This window comes from Lepidochelys kempii, chromosome 21, assembly GCF_965140285.1.
Source record: "Lepidochelys kempii isolate rLepKem1 chromosome 21, rLepKem1.hap1, whole genome shotgun sequence".
Classification (NCBI taxonomy): domain Eukaryota; kingdom Metazoa; phylum Chordata; order Testudines; family Cheloniidae; genus Lepidochelys; species Lepidochelys kempii.
In genome coordinates this window covers 13,643,096-13,661,228 of record NC_136400.1, presented here as the reverse complement: position 1 = coordinate 13,661,228, position 18,133 = coordinate 13,643,096, and the positions used below count along the sequence as shown (strand labels likewise).

Genomic DNA, 18,133 nt, shown 5'->3' with positions numbered 1-18,133 from the left:
CACGTTCTCTCCTTCCGCCCATCCGGGGGGCCGCGTATCGCGTGCAGCTTGAGGGGACCTGCAAAGGGGCAGCACGGGCTAGCAGGGCGACGCTGACCTGGGAGGCCCAGATTCCCTCCTTGGCTCTGCCGCTCCTGGCTGGGTGACTGATGTTGTGGGCACTGAGTTCAAGTAGTAGGCTGGTATTGCAGCTCTGCCAATGACCTTGGGTGACCGTGGGCAAGTCCCTTCCCCTCTCTCTTGCCATTGGTCTGACGTGACCATTTAGATTGTCAGCGCTTTGGGGCAGCGACTGTCTCACGGGTGCTTGCAGCACACGGCACAACAGGGCCCTGATCTCGTGTCTTGGAGCTGCTGAAATATAAATAAAAGCCCCACTTTCGAGAGGGAAATGTCCCCATCCTGTAGGGTGTTCTGTCCGGCCGCCTTGTTCCCAAGCCTTCTCTGGAGCCTTAGCTGATCCAGACTTAAATGCCTCCGAGAGGTACGTTGAGATGCAGTCTGATAGCTAGTGCTGTTCATAAATGTGGATTTTGTTCCAGAGAAACTGACAACCCCAGAGACAGGAATCCCCTCGCTCATTCTGTACCAGATTCTCAGCTGTTGTAAAATCAGCATTGCCCCACTGGGGTCCATGGAGCAATGTGGATTTACCCCCCTCCCACTGAGGATCCAGACCCCTGTCTGTAATGCTAGAAAACAGAGGTGCCCCCTCCGTGTCTAGCCCAGCGGCTAAAGATTAACCGTTAGGCTGCTATGGCAGTGAATCGCCATTGCTGTTGAGACCTGGCTGTCGGCCAGGGTTGCTTCTCTCCCGTTAGTGTTCAGGCCTGATGGGAAGCCCTGGGCTGAGACGCCTTTGTGACGTGGTCCGGGCTGTATTGCCATCCAAGTGAAGGCACTAAATCCGGGAAGTGGCATCTGATGGGACTCTTTGCTCTCATGAGAGGCATGAGGATGGTTAGTGGTGGCCCTTCTGCAGCACCCCTCCCTAAGAGCGGAGCCCTGAGCCCCTTGGACCGATCTGAGCAAGGGCAGTTTAGGTTCCAGACACACACTCTCCCGGTCACCCCTCCTTAGAGGTTGGGGGGGGCGTGTCTTTTCCCCTGGGGTTCTTGGACATCTGCCCAGGGTGGCAGATCTCCATGACCAAAAGCCCCTCTGGTCCCCAGGACAAAGCTCTTGGAGAGCGAAGCCATGAACGAGTCGCTCCGCCGCAGTCTGTCACGGGTCTCCTCCAGGCCCCCGTACTCCCTGGGCTCATCTCCAGGGCCAGGCCTGGGGGCACTCAGCAGCCCCGTGGTCTCCATGGAGGCAGAGGCCACCGAAGTTCTTCGGCGGGCCAAGCAGGATCTGGAGCGGCTGAAGAAGGAGACCAGGCAGCGGAGGAAGAGGTGATGGCCAACTCCCTGGCTGGGCGGGCAGACGGGGGGCTGTTCTGAGTGCGCCCACGCCTGCCTCTTTGTTGTTATGGCAGGACCATAGTTATTGGGGTGCCTACTTCTCCCTGGGCTTCCAGCCCTGGCACCCTCTAGCTCCCATCAGCCCTGCTGGTCCAGACATCCTGCTCCCCCATCCCTAGGGGAAGCCAAAACCATACAGCAGAGAATCAGGACTCCTGGGTTCTTTTCTCAGCTCTGCCTCCAATGTGCCACATGACCTTGGGTGAGTCCCTTCCCCTCCTTGTGCCTCAGTCTCCCCATCTGTTAACACTGCCTGGCCTGTTTCTCCGGAGGGCTGGGTTCATGAAGGGCTCTGAGATGGAGGATGTTGGGGGTGTTCTAAGGGGACCATGTGCTAGTTCTCCCCCGTCACCAGGGCTCATCCCTTCTCTTCCTGGCAGCCCGGAGAAGGAGGCCTTTAAGAAGAGGCCAAAGCTACAGCAGGAGAACGGGGAGGAGACGGACGAGAATGAGGAGGTGAGGGAGGCTTCCCCCGTGGAGTGGGGGGTGGGAGCCCCATTGCTAGCCAGAATGGCAACAGCCTTCTCTGTGCCTCGCTGGCATTGGGACAGCTGCGTCTGGGAGGCAGGGGCAGAGTCCATGACCACCCCCCCATAGGGCAGCCAGTTGGCTGCTGTTTGGCCCCACCTAGGTGTGGGGAGTGGGGGCTGGGCACGGGCCGAGGATGGCGGGCAAGACCATCCCCTCTGCTCCCTGGCAGTGCCCTGTGCCATCTGGCGCACTGGCGACATTGGGGCAGGGCAACTAGCCACAGGACTTTCTGCGCAGCTGGGCTTTGTCCCGTGAACCATGTCCCGTCTGCCCCATCAGGCCCTTCGTATTCAGCTGCCATCTCAGCAGGGAGGGTGGGGGGCGTTCCTCAGACATGGCCCCCTCCCTTTGCACACCCCACATCCTGAATGGTGCGGGATCAGCCCTGCCCCTTGCTCTCTCTCCTGCCTCTGCCTGGCACTGGTTTCTGAGGCAATCGCTTTAATTCACCCACGTTCGGGGCTGACGGATGGAGAGAGGCCTGAGCCCCTGGGACAATAGGAGAGGGGCCAAAGGCTCCTGATCTCTGCCCTAACCCTGCGCTTGTTTCCCAGGAGGAAGAGGAGCGGGAGGAGAGTGGCTGTGAGGATGAGGACGAGGATTCGGGCAGTGAGGAGAGCCTGGTGGACTCAGACTCAGATGCTGAGGAGAAGGGTAACTCTGAGAGCACGGCGCCAGGCTCTAGGCTTGGGCTGGGGGCGTCTGCAGTGACTCGGGGCCAATGCCCCCTTTGGGGAGGTGGTAGGGGGCTGCAGCGGGCCTGTGGGGTGAGCTGGGCAGGTCTTGGCTGGAGGTGCACGAGGTGCCAGTCGGGGTGATGAGGTGGGCCTGCTCAGCTGGTGCTGAGTGGCACAGGCCTGGCTGCCAAGCTGGTGCCCCTTCCCACCTCAGCTCCCCGCATTCGCCACCGGCTTGGCTGGGCTAAGACTGCAGGAGCGAGATGCCATCTCCTCGGCGTCCTGCCTCATCTGCCTCCTTTTCCCCTGCAAAGCCAGAGTCCACAGGGGACCCATGAGCCAGGCACTGCCCCTCCCGTCTCCAGGCCAGCCCAGGGCTCCCTGGCACTCTCCCCCTGACCTCCCTGGGGTTGCCTGGCTGACTGACTCTCTTCCCACCGCTAGTGGTGAATTTCCAGGCTGACCTGGCTGACCTGACCTGCGAGATCGAGATCAAGCAGAAGCTGATTGACGAGCTGGAGAACAGCCAGCGGCGCCTGCAGACCCTCAAGCACCAGTATGAGGAGAAGCTGATCCTGCTGCAGAACAAGATCCGCGACACCCAGCTGGAGAGGGACCGGGTGCTGCAGAACCTCAGTACGGGCAGTGCCCCTTCCACCCCGCCGGCTCATCCCACCACACGGGCCCTCTGAGCCAGCACTGGCAGGAGACCCCCGGGGTTCTCCCGGCGCCCAATGAGACCCAAACTGAGGCCGCTCCCCACTCCATTCCATGCCCCTCTTGCAGTCCCCAGCGATTACCGCTGGCTGCTCAGTGTCTGGCTTCCCACCTCGTGGGATTGACCCCTCTCCACGGTCCCCCGGCAGCGTGCCACTTGTCCCACCTCTTGATCAGGGCTGGGCAGCCCACTGGCCGTGGAGAGACAGTGGGAGTAGGGCCTGTGGAAAGTCTCTTCCCCGGCACCTTCCCTCGGAGGAGCTCCAAGCTCTGACATGAGCTCTGCCCCCTTGCGAGACAGGCCCAGGTAAAGAGCTGTGCCCAAAGCCAGCTGGCATCTGTGGCCAAGCTGGCTGTAGAACCCAGATCTCCCAGCTGCTCCCGACTTCCTCCCAGCGAGGAAACTGGCTCCCCAGTGCAGGAGCAGTAGCGTAGCCTGCCCATGCAGAGAGCTCGGTCTCCAGGGCTTTTCAGTCCTGGGCATCTTCCCTGAGGGGGGCAGCTGATGCTATAACTGAGACTTTAGTGATTGAGACACCTGCTCTCAGCTGAGTCCCACCAAACTCATCTCAGCAGCGTCCCCCTCTGGGGTGGAACGGCAATGGCTGCCTGGAGGAGAACAGGGTACGCCCAGTCCCTGGAGTGGTCCAGTCCCTGGCACACGCCTGGCACTGCTCTGCTGCGAGGGTTATTGGTCTTAAATAGGCCCAGGGTTCTGGCTTGCAGGCCATGACTGGTCTGGGCTACTCAGCTATTGAACGTCTCCTGAGCTGCTGGACCAGGCAGGCTTGTCTCTGGAGGCCAAGAGTTAATCTAAAGCGCCCCACAATGAGGGTGCTTTCCCTCAGGGCTGGGTGGGATGGAGCATGAGGGGCTCGGCCTGGCCTGGCGCTCTGAGCGTCCCTGCGCCACCCTCTCCAGGCACCATGGAATGCTACACGGAGGAGAAGGCCAACAAGATCAAGGCGGACTACGAGAAGCGGCTGAAGGAGATGAACCGGGACCTGCAGAAGCTGCAGGCGGCCCAGAAGGAACACGCTCGCCTGCTCAAGAACCAGTCGCGCTATGAGCGGGAGCTCAAGAAGCTGCAGGCCGAGGTGGCAGAGATGAAGAAAGCGAAGGTACCTGGCTGGCAGAGGAGGAGGGGGCTGGAGGGGCATGGCCCTCTTGTGCCAGCTCTCCACACTAGGGCAGGGGCGGTGGATGGGCACGGTCCACTGGGCACGCTCCTTATGCTGGCTGTGGGCTGTTGGGGGTGTCACGGAGTCCCCGGGCGATGCTCTGGAACTGCTCCCCATGAAGCCAGGCAGGACTCTGGGGCAGTCACCTTTCTGCGAGCAGCCTGTCTGCAGGACAGTCAGCTCACCCGGCTTCCACCTTCCTGGGTCTGACCTCTGAGCATTCAGCATCCTCTGCCCCTCCATGCGCTTCCCCCTGCGAGTCCACCCAGGCGGGGTCCTGCGGAAGCCAGAGGGTCCTGCCCCCCAACTCTGCAGACAGACAGACTCTCAGCCAGCCAGCCAGTAAAACAGAAGGTTTATTAGACGACAGGAACGTGGTCTAACACAGAGCTTGCAGGTGCAGAGAACAGGACCCCTCAGCCGGGTCCATTTTGGGGGGGCAGTGAGCCAGACAACCACGTCCTTCACTCCATGTCCCCAGCCAGCCCCCAACTGAAACTCCCTCAGCCCCCTCCTCCTCTGGGCTTTGTCCCTTTCCCAGGCCAGGAGGTCACCAGATTCCTTTGTTCTCCAACCCTTTAGCTCTCACCTCGCAGGGGGGAAGGGCCCAGGCCATCAGTTGCCAGGAAACAGGGTGTCGGCCATTCTCTGTGTGCAGATCCCTGCACACACCTGCCCTCTAGAGCTCTGCAAGGATATCACACCCTTATCCCACCCCCTAGAGACTTAAGAACTGCCTAGGGGAAACTGAGGCAGCCCCACACTATTCGGAGGAAGCATTAAGAACAGTCCCGCTTCGTCACATCGGGCCCACAGGTGGCACTGATGAAGCAGATGCGGGAGGAACAGCAACGTAGACGGCTGGCGGAGACCAAGCGGAACCGGGAGATCGCCCAGCTGAAGAAGGAGCAACGCAGGCAGGAGGTGAGAGCCCAGGACCTTGCCAGGGCCCTGCAGGCCCGGCAGCTCCGGCTGGGGCCTGCACCCCTCGCTCGGCTTTGAGCTCCCGCACCAGCTGGCTGGGGCGCAGCGGGGAATGCGGGTTCTCCGAGGGGTCTGAGATGCCCCAAGCCAGGCTCCTTGGGGCCGGATGGGGAGGGTGCTGAAGAGCCCTTGCTGATGCATGATGTCAGGTCCCCTCCCCTGTGCGCAGGGGAGCAGTTACCTGTGTGAGACCCAGAGCCCCTGACGCAGGGTGCGGCGGGGACAGGGGTGCCCCTGTGATCGGGCAGGGCTGAGCAAGGGGGTGGAGCCATTTGGGATGTGGGGGCAGCAGGGAAGCCCTGCAAAGCTGGGCTGAGCCGCGGGGATGACTGAGCAAGGCGCTGGGAAATCTGGAGCAAGCGCTGTACCAGTAGAGGACTAGATTCCGCTCTCCATGACGCTGGTTGTAAATCTGGAGTAACTGCATTGACGGAGTCGCTCCAGATTTACACCGCTGCCGCGGAGATGTGAATCCAGCCATCGCCTGTATCAAGGACGTTCCGTGGTCAGCTCTGCCCTGCCTCTGCTTGACAGGGTGCTAGAGCTCTCCCGCGTGCCCAGCCCCTGGAATCAGTGCCCGGCTTGGCCCCCAGGCCCGTTCCTCTCAGAGCCTGTGATGGGCCGCTGGCCTGCCAAGGCCTGCAGGCTGAATCTGCATCGGGGGAGGGTCTGTGAAGCCAGCTGCCCCACCGTCTATCTGGGGACTCAAACAGCATCCGGCACCCTCCTCCCCCTATTGAAAGCACAACACGTCCCCTTCCCTGACCATGTGTCAGTCTGTCCGTCCATCCCCTGAGATCAGCACCTGGTGGGGTGGCAGGTTCCTCCCCACGGTCAGAGGAGGTGATTGCTTCCTCCTGCATCTCTGGTTGTTGCTCAGGGCAGGTGCAAATGCCACAGTTGTTCCAGGTTTTACACCGCTGCTGGTGAGATCAGAATCTGGCCCATGGCCTGCACTGAGAACATCCCATATGCTGGCCTCACGCAAGGGGGTGTGGGAGCCTGGGGTCCTCTCCCCTTCCCCCATTCCTGCCATGGGTTCTACCCCAGAGCCCGGGTTCCTCTTTAGCGGCTCACGCCCGCTCAGGACTCACCTGAGGCTCGGCTTCTCTCCCGCACAGTTTCAGATCCGGGCGCTGGAGTCTCAGAAGCGGCAGCAGGAAATCGTGCTGCGAAGGAAAACCCAGGAGGTGAGTACCAGCCCCTGCATCTGCGGGAGTCTGGAGAGCTGCTCGCGGCTGTGACCGGATGGGCACTGAGGCCTGGCTGCTGGATGGGGCCCTGGGCAGGGCCTGGGGCCTCTCCAGTCCCCTCCGCCATCCCGGTGGGTCGTACTCAGCCAGTGCTGGGTTGTTCCCAAGGCACTGGCCCTGGGTGGGGTGGATTTCCCACAGAGCCTGGCGGTTTTATGGCCAGGAGTAACCAGGCTGGAGATGACCGCGATCGGGGCGGGGGGGGAGGAAACACCTGCCTCCAGTGGCAGCTGATCTGGAGTCAGGAAGGAGGAATTCTCTGCATGCCATGTGGGAGCGTGCACAACAGGCTGTGCCCCCCTCCTCCCTTCCTGGGGCTGGATCCTGGCCCTTCTCTGATCCAGTCAACACCAGCCCCCTCTGGGTCCTGGCAGCTGAGTCGGTCGGGTGATTTGTCCAGGCTGCCTCCCGCCCCAGCGCCCGTACAGCTTGCGGGACGGTGCTTCGATCCCATCTCGGGGTCGGTAATCTGGACGGGTCCCCAGCCCCTCCTGATGCATTCTGGGAAATGGCTCTCCAAGGGTACCGGACCTCCACCCAGCCCAGATAGGCTCAGCTCTCTTGAAAGGTGCTCAGCCGCTCCCGGGCTCTCTGTGCCACCTGAGACGGGTTGGAGTCGCTCTGCCACTGGGATGGCTGGGGGGCGATGCCCCCTGCGGGTGTTCCCCAGGAGGCCCAACCCTCCGGCACTGCTCTCGCCCAGGTCTCCGCTCTGCGCCGCCTGGCCAAGCCCATGTCGGACCGGGTCTCTGGGAGGCTGAGTCAGAAGCCGGCCATGCTGGACTCGGGCGCGGAGGTGTCCGCCAGCACCACCTCCTCGGAACCGGAGTCCGGCTCTCGCTCGGTCTCTAGCATCGTGCGTCAGTGGAACCGGAAAATCGACCACTTCCTCGGAGACCCTTTGCCCTCCGTGAATGGGGCTCGGCCCGTCAGGTCAGACCAGCGCTTCCAAATCCATGTCCCCCGCCGCCCCGTTCCCTGCTTGGTCCTCAGCCCCCGGGCTCCTGGGTGTTAGCCGGGAGCGGAGTTCTGTGGCCAAGAGGCACGCGGGAGACGATCGCTCTATCGTCGTGGGTGACTCTGCCCCGTGGTTTGACATGTGGGACTCCCCCCATTGGCTGGAGGCAGCCCCGATGTGTAAATGCCCCCCCCCTGTCCCGAGCACTAGCCGAGCGCCCGCCCGGCGGGAGCCCCCTGACCGCATCCCGTCCCACTGCAGGAAGAAGTTCCCGAAGAAGGGGGTGAGCCAGTCCTTCAGCAAGGCGGCCCGGCTCAAGTGGCAGTCTCTGGAGCGGCGCATCTTCGACGTCGTCATGCAGAGGATGACCATCGTCAACCTGGAGGCGGACATGGAGCGACTGATCAAGGTGAGGTGGGGGAGGGGGGCCGTGCCCCGGTGGGCGTGGGGGGGGGATTGGGTGGCCTGAGCATGACGGAGGGCTGGGAGGCTGCTGGCACCTGGACGGCGCCAGCTGAGGCGTTCCCCTCCCACCCGCCCCCCCAGAAACGCGAGGAGCTGGCATTGCTGCAGGAGGCGCTGCAGGGGAAGAGGGGAAAGCTGCAGGCGGGGAGCCCGGAGGAGCAGAAGGGCCTGCAGGAGCTGAACGAGGAGATTGAGGTGCTGACCGCCAACATCGACTACATCAACGACAGCATCGCCGACTGCCAGGCCACCATCATGCAGCTGGAGGAGACCAAGGTGCCGGGGGAGGGGGCCTGCGGGCGGGGGCGAGGCGCAGGGGTCTGTGTATGGGGAGATGGTCTCACGGGGGCGGGGATGGGAGGGAGATCACAGCCGGGCATTGTGTGCTGTAAGGGAAAGGGGGTGCGCTGGGGGCTGGCCGATAGATGGGGCTGGGCGTGGGCAGGAGGCTGGCTGGCTGGACTCTTCCTCTAGGCAGTTTAAGCGTAAGGGTTGCAGGAGGCAGGTTTGCAGTCTGGCTGCTTTCTCTGCTCGTGGTCGCTGAGGACGGCTGTACAAGGCCCAATTCAGCAGGTGCCTGACCCCTGGCGGGGCTGGTGCAATGGGCTGCCGTAGGCCCGCAGGCGCCAGGCTAACGGACATGGCTGCGGCTTGGCTTGGACCAGCAGAGGCCACGAATCTGCCCTCTTCGTCTGCACGGCTGGGGCCAGGATTTAGGAAGGCCCTTATATGTTGGTCCATCAGGGTCTCCATCAGTGCTGGATGGACGGCTGCTGAGACCATGACGTCCACCACCAGCCACTAGGCCCAACAGCCCTGATGGGAGTTCTGCACCCACTGGAATCAGTGGAAGCCCCGTCCGTACAGGGGAAAATCTCTCTTCCCCCCACCCCACCCCCATGAGAAACTGGAATTTTTTGTCGTTTTTGAAAATCAGTTTTGATTAAGACAAATAATTGGGGGACTTGGGAAAGAGTTTCCCTTCTGAGAAACTGCAAACTTCTGCTGAAAGCTGTTTTCAAACATTAAGAGTCTTCTGATGTCAAATTTTTGTAAACGGGGTGGAGGGATTTTGAGCAAAAAGGAAATTTTTGTTTAATCAAAAAGCCATTTTTCATCCAATATTTCCACCGAGAAATGCGGAACAGTAGCCCTAATAATGAGGCCTTTCTCCCTGGCACCTGTAGCATGTGTCGGTGCTGCAAGGAAAACCCCACAGCCCGTCTCGGAGCCTGGATCCATTGCCTTCGGCTCGCAGGGCTCGGGCTCCAGGGCTAAAAATAAGAGGGTAGACACTCACACTGGGGCTGGAGCCTGGGCTCTGTAACCTGGCCAGGGGAGGGGTCTCAGAGCCCAGGCTCCAGCCTGGGCAGGAACGTCTACGCTGCTACTTTTAGCCCCGTAACGCAAGCCCAGAACCATTGGCCTGGGCTCTGAGGCTCGCTGCCGTGGGTTTTTCTTTGCTGTGTGAACGTACTGTTAATGACATGCGGGCTCTGACCCAGGTTAGCACAGTGTCCCTCTCTGCTCCCCTCCAGCAGCGGGCGTAGGTAAATCGGTTTATTAGTATACGTCTATGCTTCAATGGCTACCGCTGCAAGGCTTTAGTGCTTGGTGTAGACGCTCCGCGTCAGAGTAGCTAATCCACCTCCCAAGGAGGTGGCTGTTTAGTTCGGTCCGCATAGCTACTTCTCTCTGGGGCGGGGCAGGATTGTCACACCCTGGAGAGACATAGCTATGCTGGTTTAAGCTCCCAGTGTAAACCTGCCCTGGGTCTGCTCTGGTCACCTGACTAATGAGCAGCTCCTGCCGTCCAGGCAGTAGAAGCTCATCTTCTTGAGATCCCGCAGGTGTGTGATTCGGTGCCCACAGACGGCCCAATTGGGGGCCTGGATCCAGGCGTGCATCCAGTGCACAGAGTGCAATGGGCCCCTGACTGCAAGTGCTCACGCACAGTATTGGCGTGCAAGTCGTCGTCCCCACCATCGTCAGCCAGTCAAGGGAACCCCCCAGTTACCTGGCGCCGGTGTCTCTGCTGGACCTCTTCTTTCTGCCCTTCACCCCGCCCCCAGCGCTGTTCTAATTCCCCCTCCCTCGGGGTCTCTCCTGCACCGTAGGAGGAGCTGGACTCTACCGACACCTCCGTGGTGATCAGCTCCTGCTCCTTGGCTGAGGCGCGCCTCCTGCTGGACAACTTCCTCAAGGCTTCCATTGATAAGGTCAGGCAAGGGGCCGTCTGGGGCGGGGAGGTGCAGCTCTGGGGGGCGGGTCGCAGAGCATGGGATCCCAGGAAGCCCCCTGTTGGGGTGGGATCGCAGTCGCTGCAGGGCAGGTTTGGAGCCGGGGCTATTGGGCTGGGTCTGGGGCATCCTCTTTGCGCGGGTGAGGGAGACTGAGAGGCTGGCCCAGGCTGTGTGCTGCTGGTCCCAGGGAGGGGAATGGGTTGCAAGCAGCATCTGAGTGAGGCTGGTGTGGAACCTGCGTCTGCCCAGGGATGGGGATTGAAGCCAGGAGCCAATTTCCCTGACCCGCCCGCTGGCCCATCCTGTGTGCGGGACGGAGGCTAACCTCCTGCTCCTGCCAAACAGGGGCTGCAGGTGGCTCAGAAAGAAGCCCAGATTCGCCTGTTGGAAGGGCGCCTGAGACAAACGGACGTGACCGGCTCCTCCCAGAACCACGTCATCCTGGATGCCCTGCGGGAGAAAGCGGAGTCCCACCCTGAGCTGCAGGCACTCATCCACAACGTGCAGCAAGGTGGGTGCTGGGCTCTTCCCTCCTGGGCACCCCCGTGGGTATGGGGCACTGGCTGGCAAGGGAGCCGGCAGCGCTGATGTGGGACCAGGGGCTGGCAGCAGCTGGGAAGGCTCGGGGTGTTTCCCTGCCCCCTACAGATGGCACGTCTGCCCATTGGGACAGATGGAGCCCACCCCAGGGCTCTTGGCATTGCTCTGACTCCGTGGGCAGGAGTGATGGGCCCGCTTCTTCCAGACGTATCCGCCCATGTGGTCACAGCCTGTCCAGCCGTGAGGATGCACTGATGGTGCTTTGGTGGCATAGAGTTAATGATACGATAGCAGTGGTCTGGGGGGTGTCCCAAGGACCTAAAGGGCCACACGCTGATCGGCAACCACCTGCTGCCTGGCTCTGATTGGACTGGCCCAGCGCAGTGCCCTCCCACCCTCTGTCGCGTTGACGCCCCCTTGTTGGCTGTTCCTTGTGCAGAGAATGGCTACGCCAGCACGGACGAGGAGATCTCGGAGTTCAGCCTGGCCTCGGAGGGGAGGTGAGCGCACCAGGGAGCATGCAGTGTCCCAGCCTCGTGTGCCCCTGAGCAGCCGGATCTATGGAGTGAGCGAGGCTGGGGGAGGGAGTCACATCTCTGTGGCACTTGTTGGCAAGAGAGACCCGTTAGAGCTTGGCAGCTAAATTTTCCAGCTTCTGTCTGTACCGAGCATGCTCCAGCCCCTCAGAGTTCCTACATGTGACCGGACAGTGCACACGCAACCCACACACGATGACTGGCCTTGCTCAAACCCAGGCGTGCAGGGGCTGTACAGAACCATCCCAGCAATCATTCCTCTTGAGGACCAGGGGCAAGATGGAGCTGAGAGTGGAGAGGGCCCTGAAAGGGACCAGGGGATGGGCTGTACCTCAGGGAATGGGAGGAGGAACCGTAGCCAGGCTGATGATAGGGTGTTATGGGGTGGGGGTGATGGACAATGGTTTCTTCCTTTAGCTTTAGGTAAAACCTTTAAGGGAGTCGGCCATTGAACCATTTGTTCCCTACAGCTTCTCCCAGTCTTTCACCATGAAGGGCTCGGCCAGCCAGGATGACTTCAAGTTCAAGGTCAGTTCACGGCCACAGACGGGGCCGTTTAACATAGTCCAGGTGGCCGCGGCTGGATGTGGGTGTGGGGTCCTCGGTCCATTGTAACCCCTCTCCCTTTGTGCTCACAGCTGGGTGGTGGCCCCTGGCTGGTGTCTTCTCCATGGCTGGAATGCCTTGAGGAGCTGGGTCTGGATCTGAAATAGCCTGGGGTCTGGTCTCCTGGTGGCGTCCGTGCCTGGCGTGTTACTTTGGCCCTATAAATGGCTCCTTGAGCGGTAGACCCCACTTGAAACCCCCAAATGTCACATCATTGGGCTGTACTGGGCTTCCCTAAATCCAGGGAAGGTGTCCTTGTGCTGCCTACCCCTCCTCTGGGAGCAAATAAAACCCACACGATACCCTGGTGCTGTGCACCCTTTCCAGCAATTAATTGACTGGACCAGTCCCTCCATGTGCCGAATCTTCCTGGGAGAGCTGCTCCAGTGCCCTGGCCATACAGGGCATGTTCTAGCCTAGCACGGGGGCGGGGGGTACTTCCTGTTGCCCTCACTAATGTGTGTATGAAGCGTTAATGCTGGCAACCAGGGCCCAACTGAAAGGTCTTCCTACATCTGCCACTGCTGAGTGCTCGGCCCAGGGTCGTCTTTGAACTGAGTGGCCAAGGGGTGCCAGACTCACTCCATGTGCTACCCTTGGGGCAGTGAACTCCTCCCCTCTCAGACTTCCTCTCCCTCTGCCCTGCCATAGGGGGAACCCAAGCTGTCAGGCCAGATGAAGGCTGTGTCGGCCGAGTGCCTGGGACCCACGCTGGACATCTCCACCAAGAACATCACCAAGTCCTTGGTATCCCTCATGGAGATCAAAGAAGACGGAATCGGTTTTTCCATCCGAGATTCCTATTACAAGGATAAGGTCTCCCGCACCATCAGCCTGCCCACCCGCGGCAGCACCTTGTAAGCCCTGGCAAGCGTTGGCTCCACATACTTACAGGCTCTTGGGGGGCGAGGTGGGCTGGGCCATCATATTCTGCCCTTGGAGCCTTGAGTGTGGACTCCTCTTGGTCAACCCAGCCTGTCCCCAGCATGCAGGGGTGGGGCCAGCTCTCCTGGCTTGCTCTCCCATCCTGGATGGACAGTTTGTGGCACTGGCAGTCGGGGGGACGGGAACTGGGGAAGGTGGGACAAATTGGGTTCCGCTGTGGGACAGAGTTGGGCGTGCAGTCTCCATGGCCGCCTTATCAAAGGCATGGAGCTGCCTTGTCCGGCAGCAGTCTCGGTGATGAAGCCAACAGGACCTGCAGTCAAAACACAAACCCTTAGCCGGGGCCACTGGCCTGACCTTGGGCCCTGCCGGGGCCTGATCCAGCCTGCTGGGCCCCTGGTTCGGGAGGTGGATCTGCGTGCTGCCCCAGGGCTCTTGGCTCGCTTGCTCTGCGGTAGGCTTGTTCGGTGCTGAAGGGCCCAGGGCTCAAGGAGGGGCGATTGCTGACCAGGTCTTGCTCTGTTCTAGCCCTAGGCAGTCCCGTGGCTCAGACACCTCGCCTCTGACCCGGAGGAAGTCCTACGACCGGGGGCAGCCGACCAGGTGAGCTGGGGAGCAGCTGGAGAGCACATGGGCCTAGCTCCCCGTCGGGGACCGGCCTGTGCAATCGGCAGCGCCCTGGCACAGAGCTCAGTGCTGGATCCAGCTGTACCATAGAATCCTAGAAGATCAGGGTTGGAAGAGACCTCAGGAGGTCATCTAGTCCAACCCCCTGCTCAAAGCAGGACCAACACCAACTAAGTCATCCCAGCCAGGGCTTTGTCAAGCCAGGCCTTAAAAACCTCTAAGGATGGAGATTCCACCACCTCCCTAGGGAACCCATTCCAGTGCTTCACTGCCCTCCTCATGAAATAGTGTTTCCTAATATCCAACCTAGACCTCCCGCACTGCAGCTTGAGACCATGGCCCCTTGTTCTGTCATCTGCCACCACTGAACAGCCGATTAGAGAACAGTCCTCTAATCGTTTCCGTTGCCCTCCGCTGGACTCTCTGCAATTTGTCTACATCCTTTCTGTAGTGGGGGGCCCAAAACTGGACGCAATACTCCAGATGTGACCTCACCAGTGCTGAATAGAGGGGAATAATCACTTCACCATGGGCTGGCACTGCAGGCCTCCCTGTGCTGAGTGGAGGGGTGGGGGGAATAGGGCAAGGGGGTAGGTTTGTAATCGTGGGTCTCTTTCTGAACACCCCGGCTCAGGACTTCAGACGTTGGCTTTACGCCTCCCTCGTCCCCTCCCACCAGGCCGCGCAACGACCGCAATGTCTTCTCCCGCCTCACCAGCAACCAGAGCCAGGGCTCCGCGCTGGACAAGTAAGAGTCTCACGGGGCAAGGAGTGGGTGGGGGCGTGAATCTCCGGGGAAGCCCAGCCCAAGAGCAGTGAATGGCAGATGGTGACTCCCATGGCTGCCCCCTGATACCATCCCCGCTCTGCCCCGGGGCCCGGCAGTCCCAGCCGGAGTCCACCCCGGGCTCGTGAATTGACCCGGGCGAAGGCAGAGAGCTGCAATCCTGGTGCACTAGAACCTCACACGGGGCAGCGTCTCCCTGGGCAGGAGCCCTATGCCAGGCCCCACTGATATGGGGGGTGGGGGTCTTTGGCCCCCCTCTACTGGCTGGACCTTGTCTCGGGGCTGCCCCTGAGCGGCCAAGCCTGGGCCTTTCGCTCAGGCAGAAGCAGCTGCTGTTGCGAGCCTGGGGCGGCAGGTGCCCTCCCTGCAGACGCTCCCGCCAGAGGCTCGGCGTTATGTTGCACTGCCAGAGCCCTCAGGCCAGGCCCGACGCGGTGCCCCGGCCTTGGCGCTGTGCGCGCACACATGGCAGTGCCAGGGCCCCCGCTGGGCCCGTGGGGATCCCCTGGGGGGCTGGGGCAGTCGCAGGCCCCGCTAGCGGCCCTGGGCTCCTCAGGTCCTGCTGGTAGCTCTGGAGGGCCCCGGTGTCTTGGCCAAGATGGCCGCCGTCACGCTGGCGGCCATCAGAGGGGGAGTTTCACCCGCAGTGACGCCGCTGGGTGGGTTTGGCCGCAGTTCTAAAGCGGGTGAGGTGGGCCCAGGGGGCTGTTAGCTGAGGACGCTGAGCCGCCATCCTGTCCCCGCCGAAGCGTGGGGCTCGTTGGCGCTGGGCTTGGCAGGGGTCCCCAGGCGGTGGGGAAGCTATTTCCCAGCTGGCCCCACCCCTGGTTCTGGGGGCACCGGCTATGCCATTGCACCTGCCCCTTCGGGGCCGTGCTCCCCCTCCCGCTGTGTTCAGTGGGGAGACACCGGCTGCTCGCAGGCCCCGGGCCCCTTCAGGAGGTGATATGGCTGCTCTGTGTGGGGCGAACTTTCCACCAGGGTCCCGTCGGTGCTCCCTGATTGCTCCTGGTGCCAGGGGATGTGACCCTTTGGTGGTTGGGGGCGTGCGCTCTCCCGTGGGAATCTGGGTTTCCACGGAGGATCGAGTCCACCTTAGGACCGCCTTTGACAGTCACAGGCCAGCCCCTCAGTGGGTACAAATTGGCCTAGCTGCCGTGGGGGTAGCGGAGCTGCTTTGATTTACAGCCCCTGAGGGCCTGGCCCTAGGGGAGCAGGCAGCAGCCACCTCCCATCTGCCTCCTTGCAGAATCCCAGTTTGGAGGTGACGTTGTAACCGGGGGGGGGGGAGCCCATGGTGCTGCCTGCAGCTCAGGAATAGCCCCCCGTCCCCATCCCATCTGCTAGCAAACTGCACGATAGCGCAGAGCAGGTCTGTGTCAGAACGCCCCGGCTGGACCCCGAAACCTGGGGGGCTAGGTTGGATCGCTGGTGGCAGTGATGGGACAGGGGGGACCATGGGAGATGAAATGAGGACTCGATGCAGGAATCCCCGGGCGAGGCCTTGTACAAGTCAGACTGGGTGATTGTAACAGTCCCTTCTGGCTGAACGACTCCAGCCCAGCCGGAAAGATCTTGTGTCCGAGCCACGTGTCCCTTCCTGCTCCTCTGCCCCTTTCCTCTCTCTGGTTTTCTGTGTCCGCTCCTCCCTCTCTACCCCGCTAGCTTGGATGCAATAACAACGCTCCACTCTCTGACTCTGCTACTGCCTTTCTCATCCGGGATTTTTTCTCCCATAATCCTGCTAATTTTCTGTCCCTAGGTCTGACGACAGCGATTCCTCTGTCTCGGAGGTGCTGAGGTACATACAACTTTCTGTTGATGAGAACTCTCCTGCTTCTTGCATTTCCCTCCCGTTGCCCTGCATGCTGAATCTGTGCTGGCCAATCTCTGGGCCTTGCTTCTTTGCTAAATCTATTGGGACTCTGTCGTGGTGTGGCTCTTGCTTGTTGTGTGTCCCTCTTTCCTTCTCTCTGCTGCCCCGCATGGCCCTGGCATGCCGTGTCCGGCTGTGGAAGTCCCTTTCTGCCTCTGGTCTCCAGAGCCTTAAGGTCTGAGCCATTGTCTTGAAATGCGGTGCTGGGTGTTTAAGCAAATAGCGTACGGTGCTTTGACTGGATGGGGCCAGCTGCATGCTCTATTCTGCCTCGAGGGCAGGGCGGGTAGGGATGATAACTTGCGCTGTGTCTAGCCTAGCTCCAAGAGGCAGGGCAGTCCAGCTGTTGGAGCTGGTGGATGTTTGGGGGGGTCCAGACTATGATGTTTTGTCCTCTTCTCTCGCACCTTCAATTCAAACATCTCAAACACTTGACAAACGGGGCTTCAGCCTCCCAACACCCATGGCGAGGCTGGTCAAGATTGTTATCCCTGTCTCGCAGATGGGGAAACCGAGGCACAATGATTAAACACCTGGGGTGCAGCCTCTTGGCACTGAGGATCCTATGGCTGCTGCTGAGGCCTATGCAGCCTCCCACATATATTAGAGCAGCCTTGGGGTTGCTCTAACTCACTGCAACCTCCCAAGGGGCTGCTTGCTGACTGTGCCACAGCCCAGAGTTCCCCTAATGGGGTGCGCTAAGGCCCTGGCTCTGCCCCCAGCATGCTTGGGTTGGCAACATGAGCAACACAGAACCAATTACACTAGCCCAAGGAAGACAACTCTTCCCTCCCCCATGCCCTGCACATCAAAAGGGCCAGGCTGGCAGAGGAGCATCTCCCCACTGGCGTTTGGGTGCCTATCTGAGACACCGTGGGCCTGACTCTGACACCCTCAGCACCATCAGCTGGAGTAGAGGGTACTCCGCGCCCCTCGAAAAATCGATTCCAGCCATGCCACAAATATACCGTGTGACCCTGGGCTAGCCCTTTCCCCTCCCTGTCCCCACCTTAATCCAACCCCGCTGGGAGGAGGGGAGGTGCTTTGAGATCCTGGCTGGGAAGCTGCTCTGGAGATATTGATTCCCTCCATGACGGGCTCTTCCACCTGGGCTCTTTCCTCAGGGATGTCGAGTCTCATGTGCTCAGCGCTCTGGAACCTCCCTCTGAACTCCCCTCACAGCCCCATTGGCTGTTGTTGGGGCAAAGCCTAGAACTGGTTTGAGACAGGATTGTCTCCTGGCTCAGGAGCCAGAACTCCTGAGTTCTCTCCCTGTTCTGGGGGGATCGAAAACTCCCTGGGCTCCTTTCCTAGCTCTGCCATTGATTTGCCATGTGACCTTTTAAAAATCCCTTCCCCATCTGCCAAACTGGGGTGAAGCTCATTGGGAAACTGGAGTGGGTCAGATGGAGAGAGGGCGCTTCCCCATGCTGGCCATGGTGCTCTTTTATGCCCCACAGCACAGCTGGAGCCAGGCCCCAGTTTGTTCAAGCTTGGAGGTTCTGGGGGTTGGGTCCGGAGCCAGCCTGCCCCTGCTCCGTCCTAGGTCACCCAGCCAGTGCCCCCTTGCTGACGCCCTTGCTCTCTTTCTCTCTCATGGAAGGGGCCTCATTAACCCCGTGGGCAGTGCCAGGAGCGCTCGGACAGCCCCGCTGCAGTGCATATCCATGGCGGAGGGACACTCCAAGCCTGTTCTCTGCGTGGATGCCACCGACGAGCTGCTCTTCTCTGGATCCAAAGGTGCACACCTCAGGGGTGCAGGGGTGGGCTGGCTGCTGAGCGCTGGGTGTGATCGCTGGGGAGT

The 18,133-nt window shown here is 61.0% G+C and overlaps 1 protein-coding gene across 6 annotated transcripts in view; it reads left to right on the top strand.

Annotated features, from left to right (window-relative positions):
• The window catches only part of KIF21B (kinesin family member 21B), an 85,713-nt gene that overhangs the window by 52,641 nt on the left and 14,939 nt on the right, over positions 1 to 18,133 (top strand). For 4 of the 6 annotated variants that reach the window (XR_013634885.1, XR_013634883.1, XM_078849836.1 and 1 more), the window contains 19 exons: positions 1,173 to 1,394; positions 1,844 to 1,919; positions 2,549 to 2,648; positions 3,116 to 3,307; positions 4,310 to 4,509; positions 5,386 to 5,493; positions 6,675 to 6,743; positions 7,510 to 7,739; positions 8,026 to 8,173; positions 8,311 to 8,505; positions 10,347 to 10,448; positions 10,818 to 10,983; positions 11,452 to 11,512; positions 12,019 to 12,076; positions 12,806 to 13,011; positions 13,568 to 13,642; positions 14,301 to 14,414; positions 16,216 to 16,254; positions 17,933 to 18,069. Coding sequence is in view for 3 of the 6 variants with exons in the window: in XM_078849836.1 (XP_078705962.1) it covers positions 1,173 to 1,394; positions 1,844 to 1,919; positions 2,549 to 2,648; positions 3,116 to 3,307; positions 4,310 to 4,509; positions 5,386 to 5,493; positions 6,675 to 6,743; positions 7,510 to 7,739; positions 8,026 to 8,173; positions 8,311 to 8,505; positions 10,347 to 10,448; positions 10,818 to 10,983; positions 11,452 to 11,512; positions 12,019 to 12,076; positions 12,806 to 13,011; positions 13,568 to 13,642; positions 14,301 to 14,414; positions 16,216 to 16,254; positions 17,933 to 18,069 (2,498 nt within the window). In the remaining 3 variants the exon portion in view is untranslated. The remainder of the gene's footprint in view (positions 1 to 1,172; positions 1,395 to 1,843; positions 1,920 to 2,548; positions 2,649 to 3,115; positions 3,308 to 4,309; positions 4,510 to 5,385; positions 5,494 to 6,674; positions 6,744 to 7,509; positions 7,740 to 8,025; positions 8,174 to 8,310; positions 8,506 to 10,346; positions 10,449 to 10,817; positions 10,984 to 11,451; positions 11,513 to 12,018; positions 12,077 to 12,805; positions 13,012 to 13,567; positions 13,643 to 14,300; positions 14,415 to 16,215; positions 16,255 to 17,932; positions 18,070 to 18,133) is intronic. The other 2 variants (XR_013634884.1, XM_078849837.1) reach the window with 1 other exon arrangement.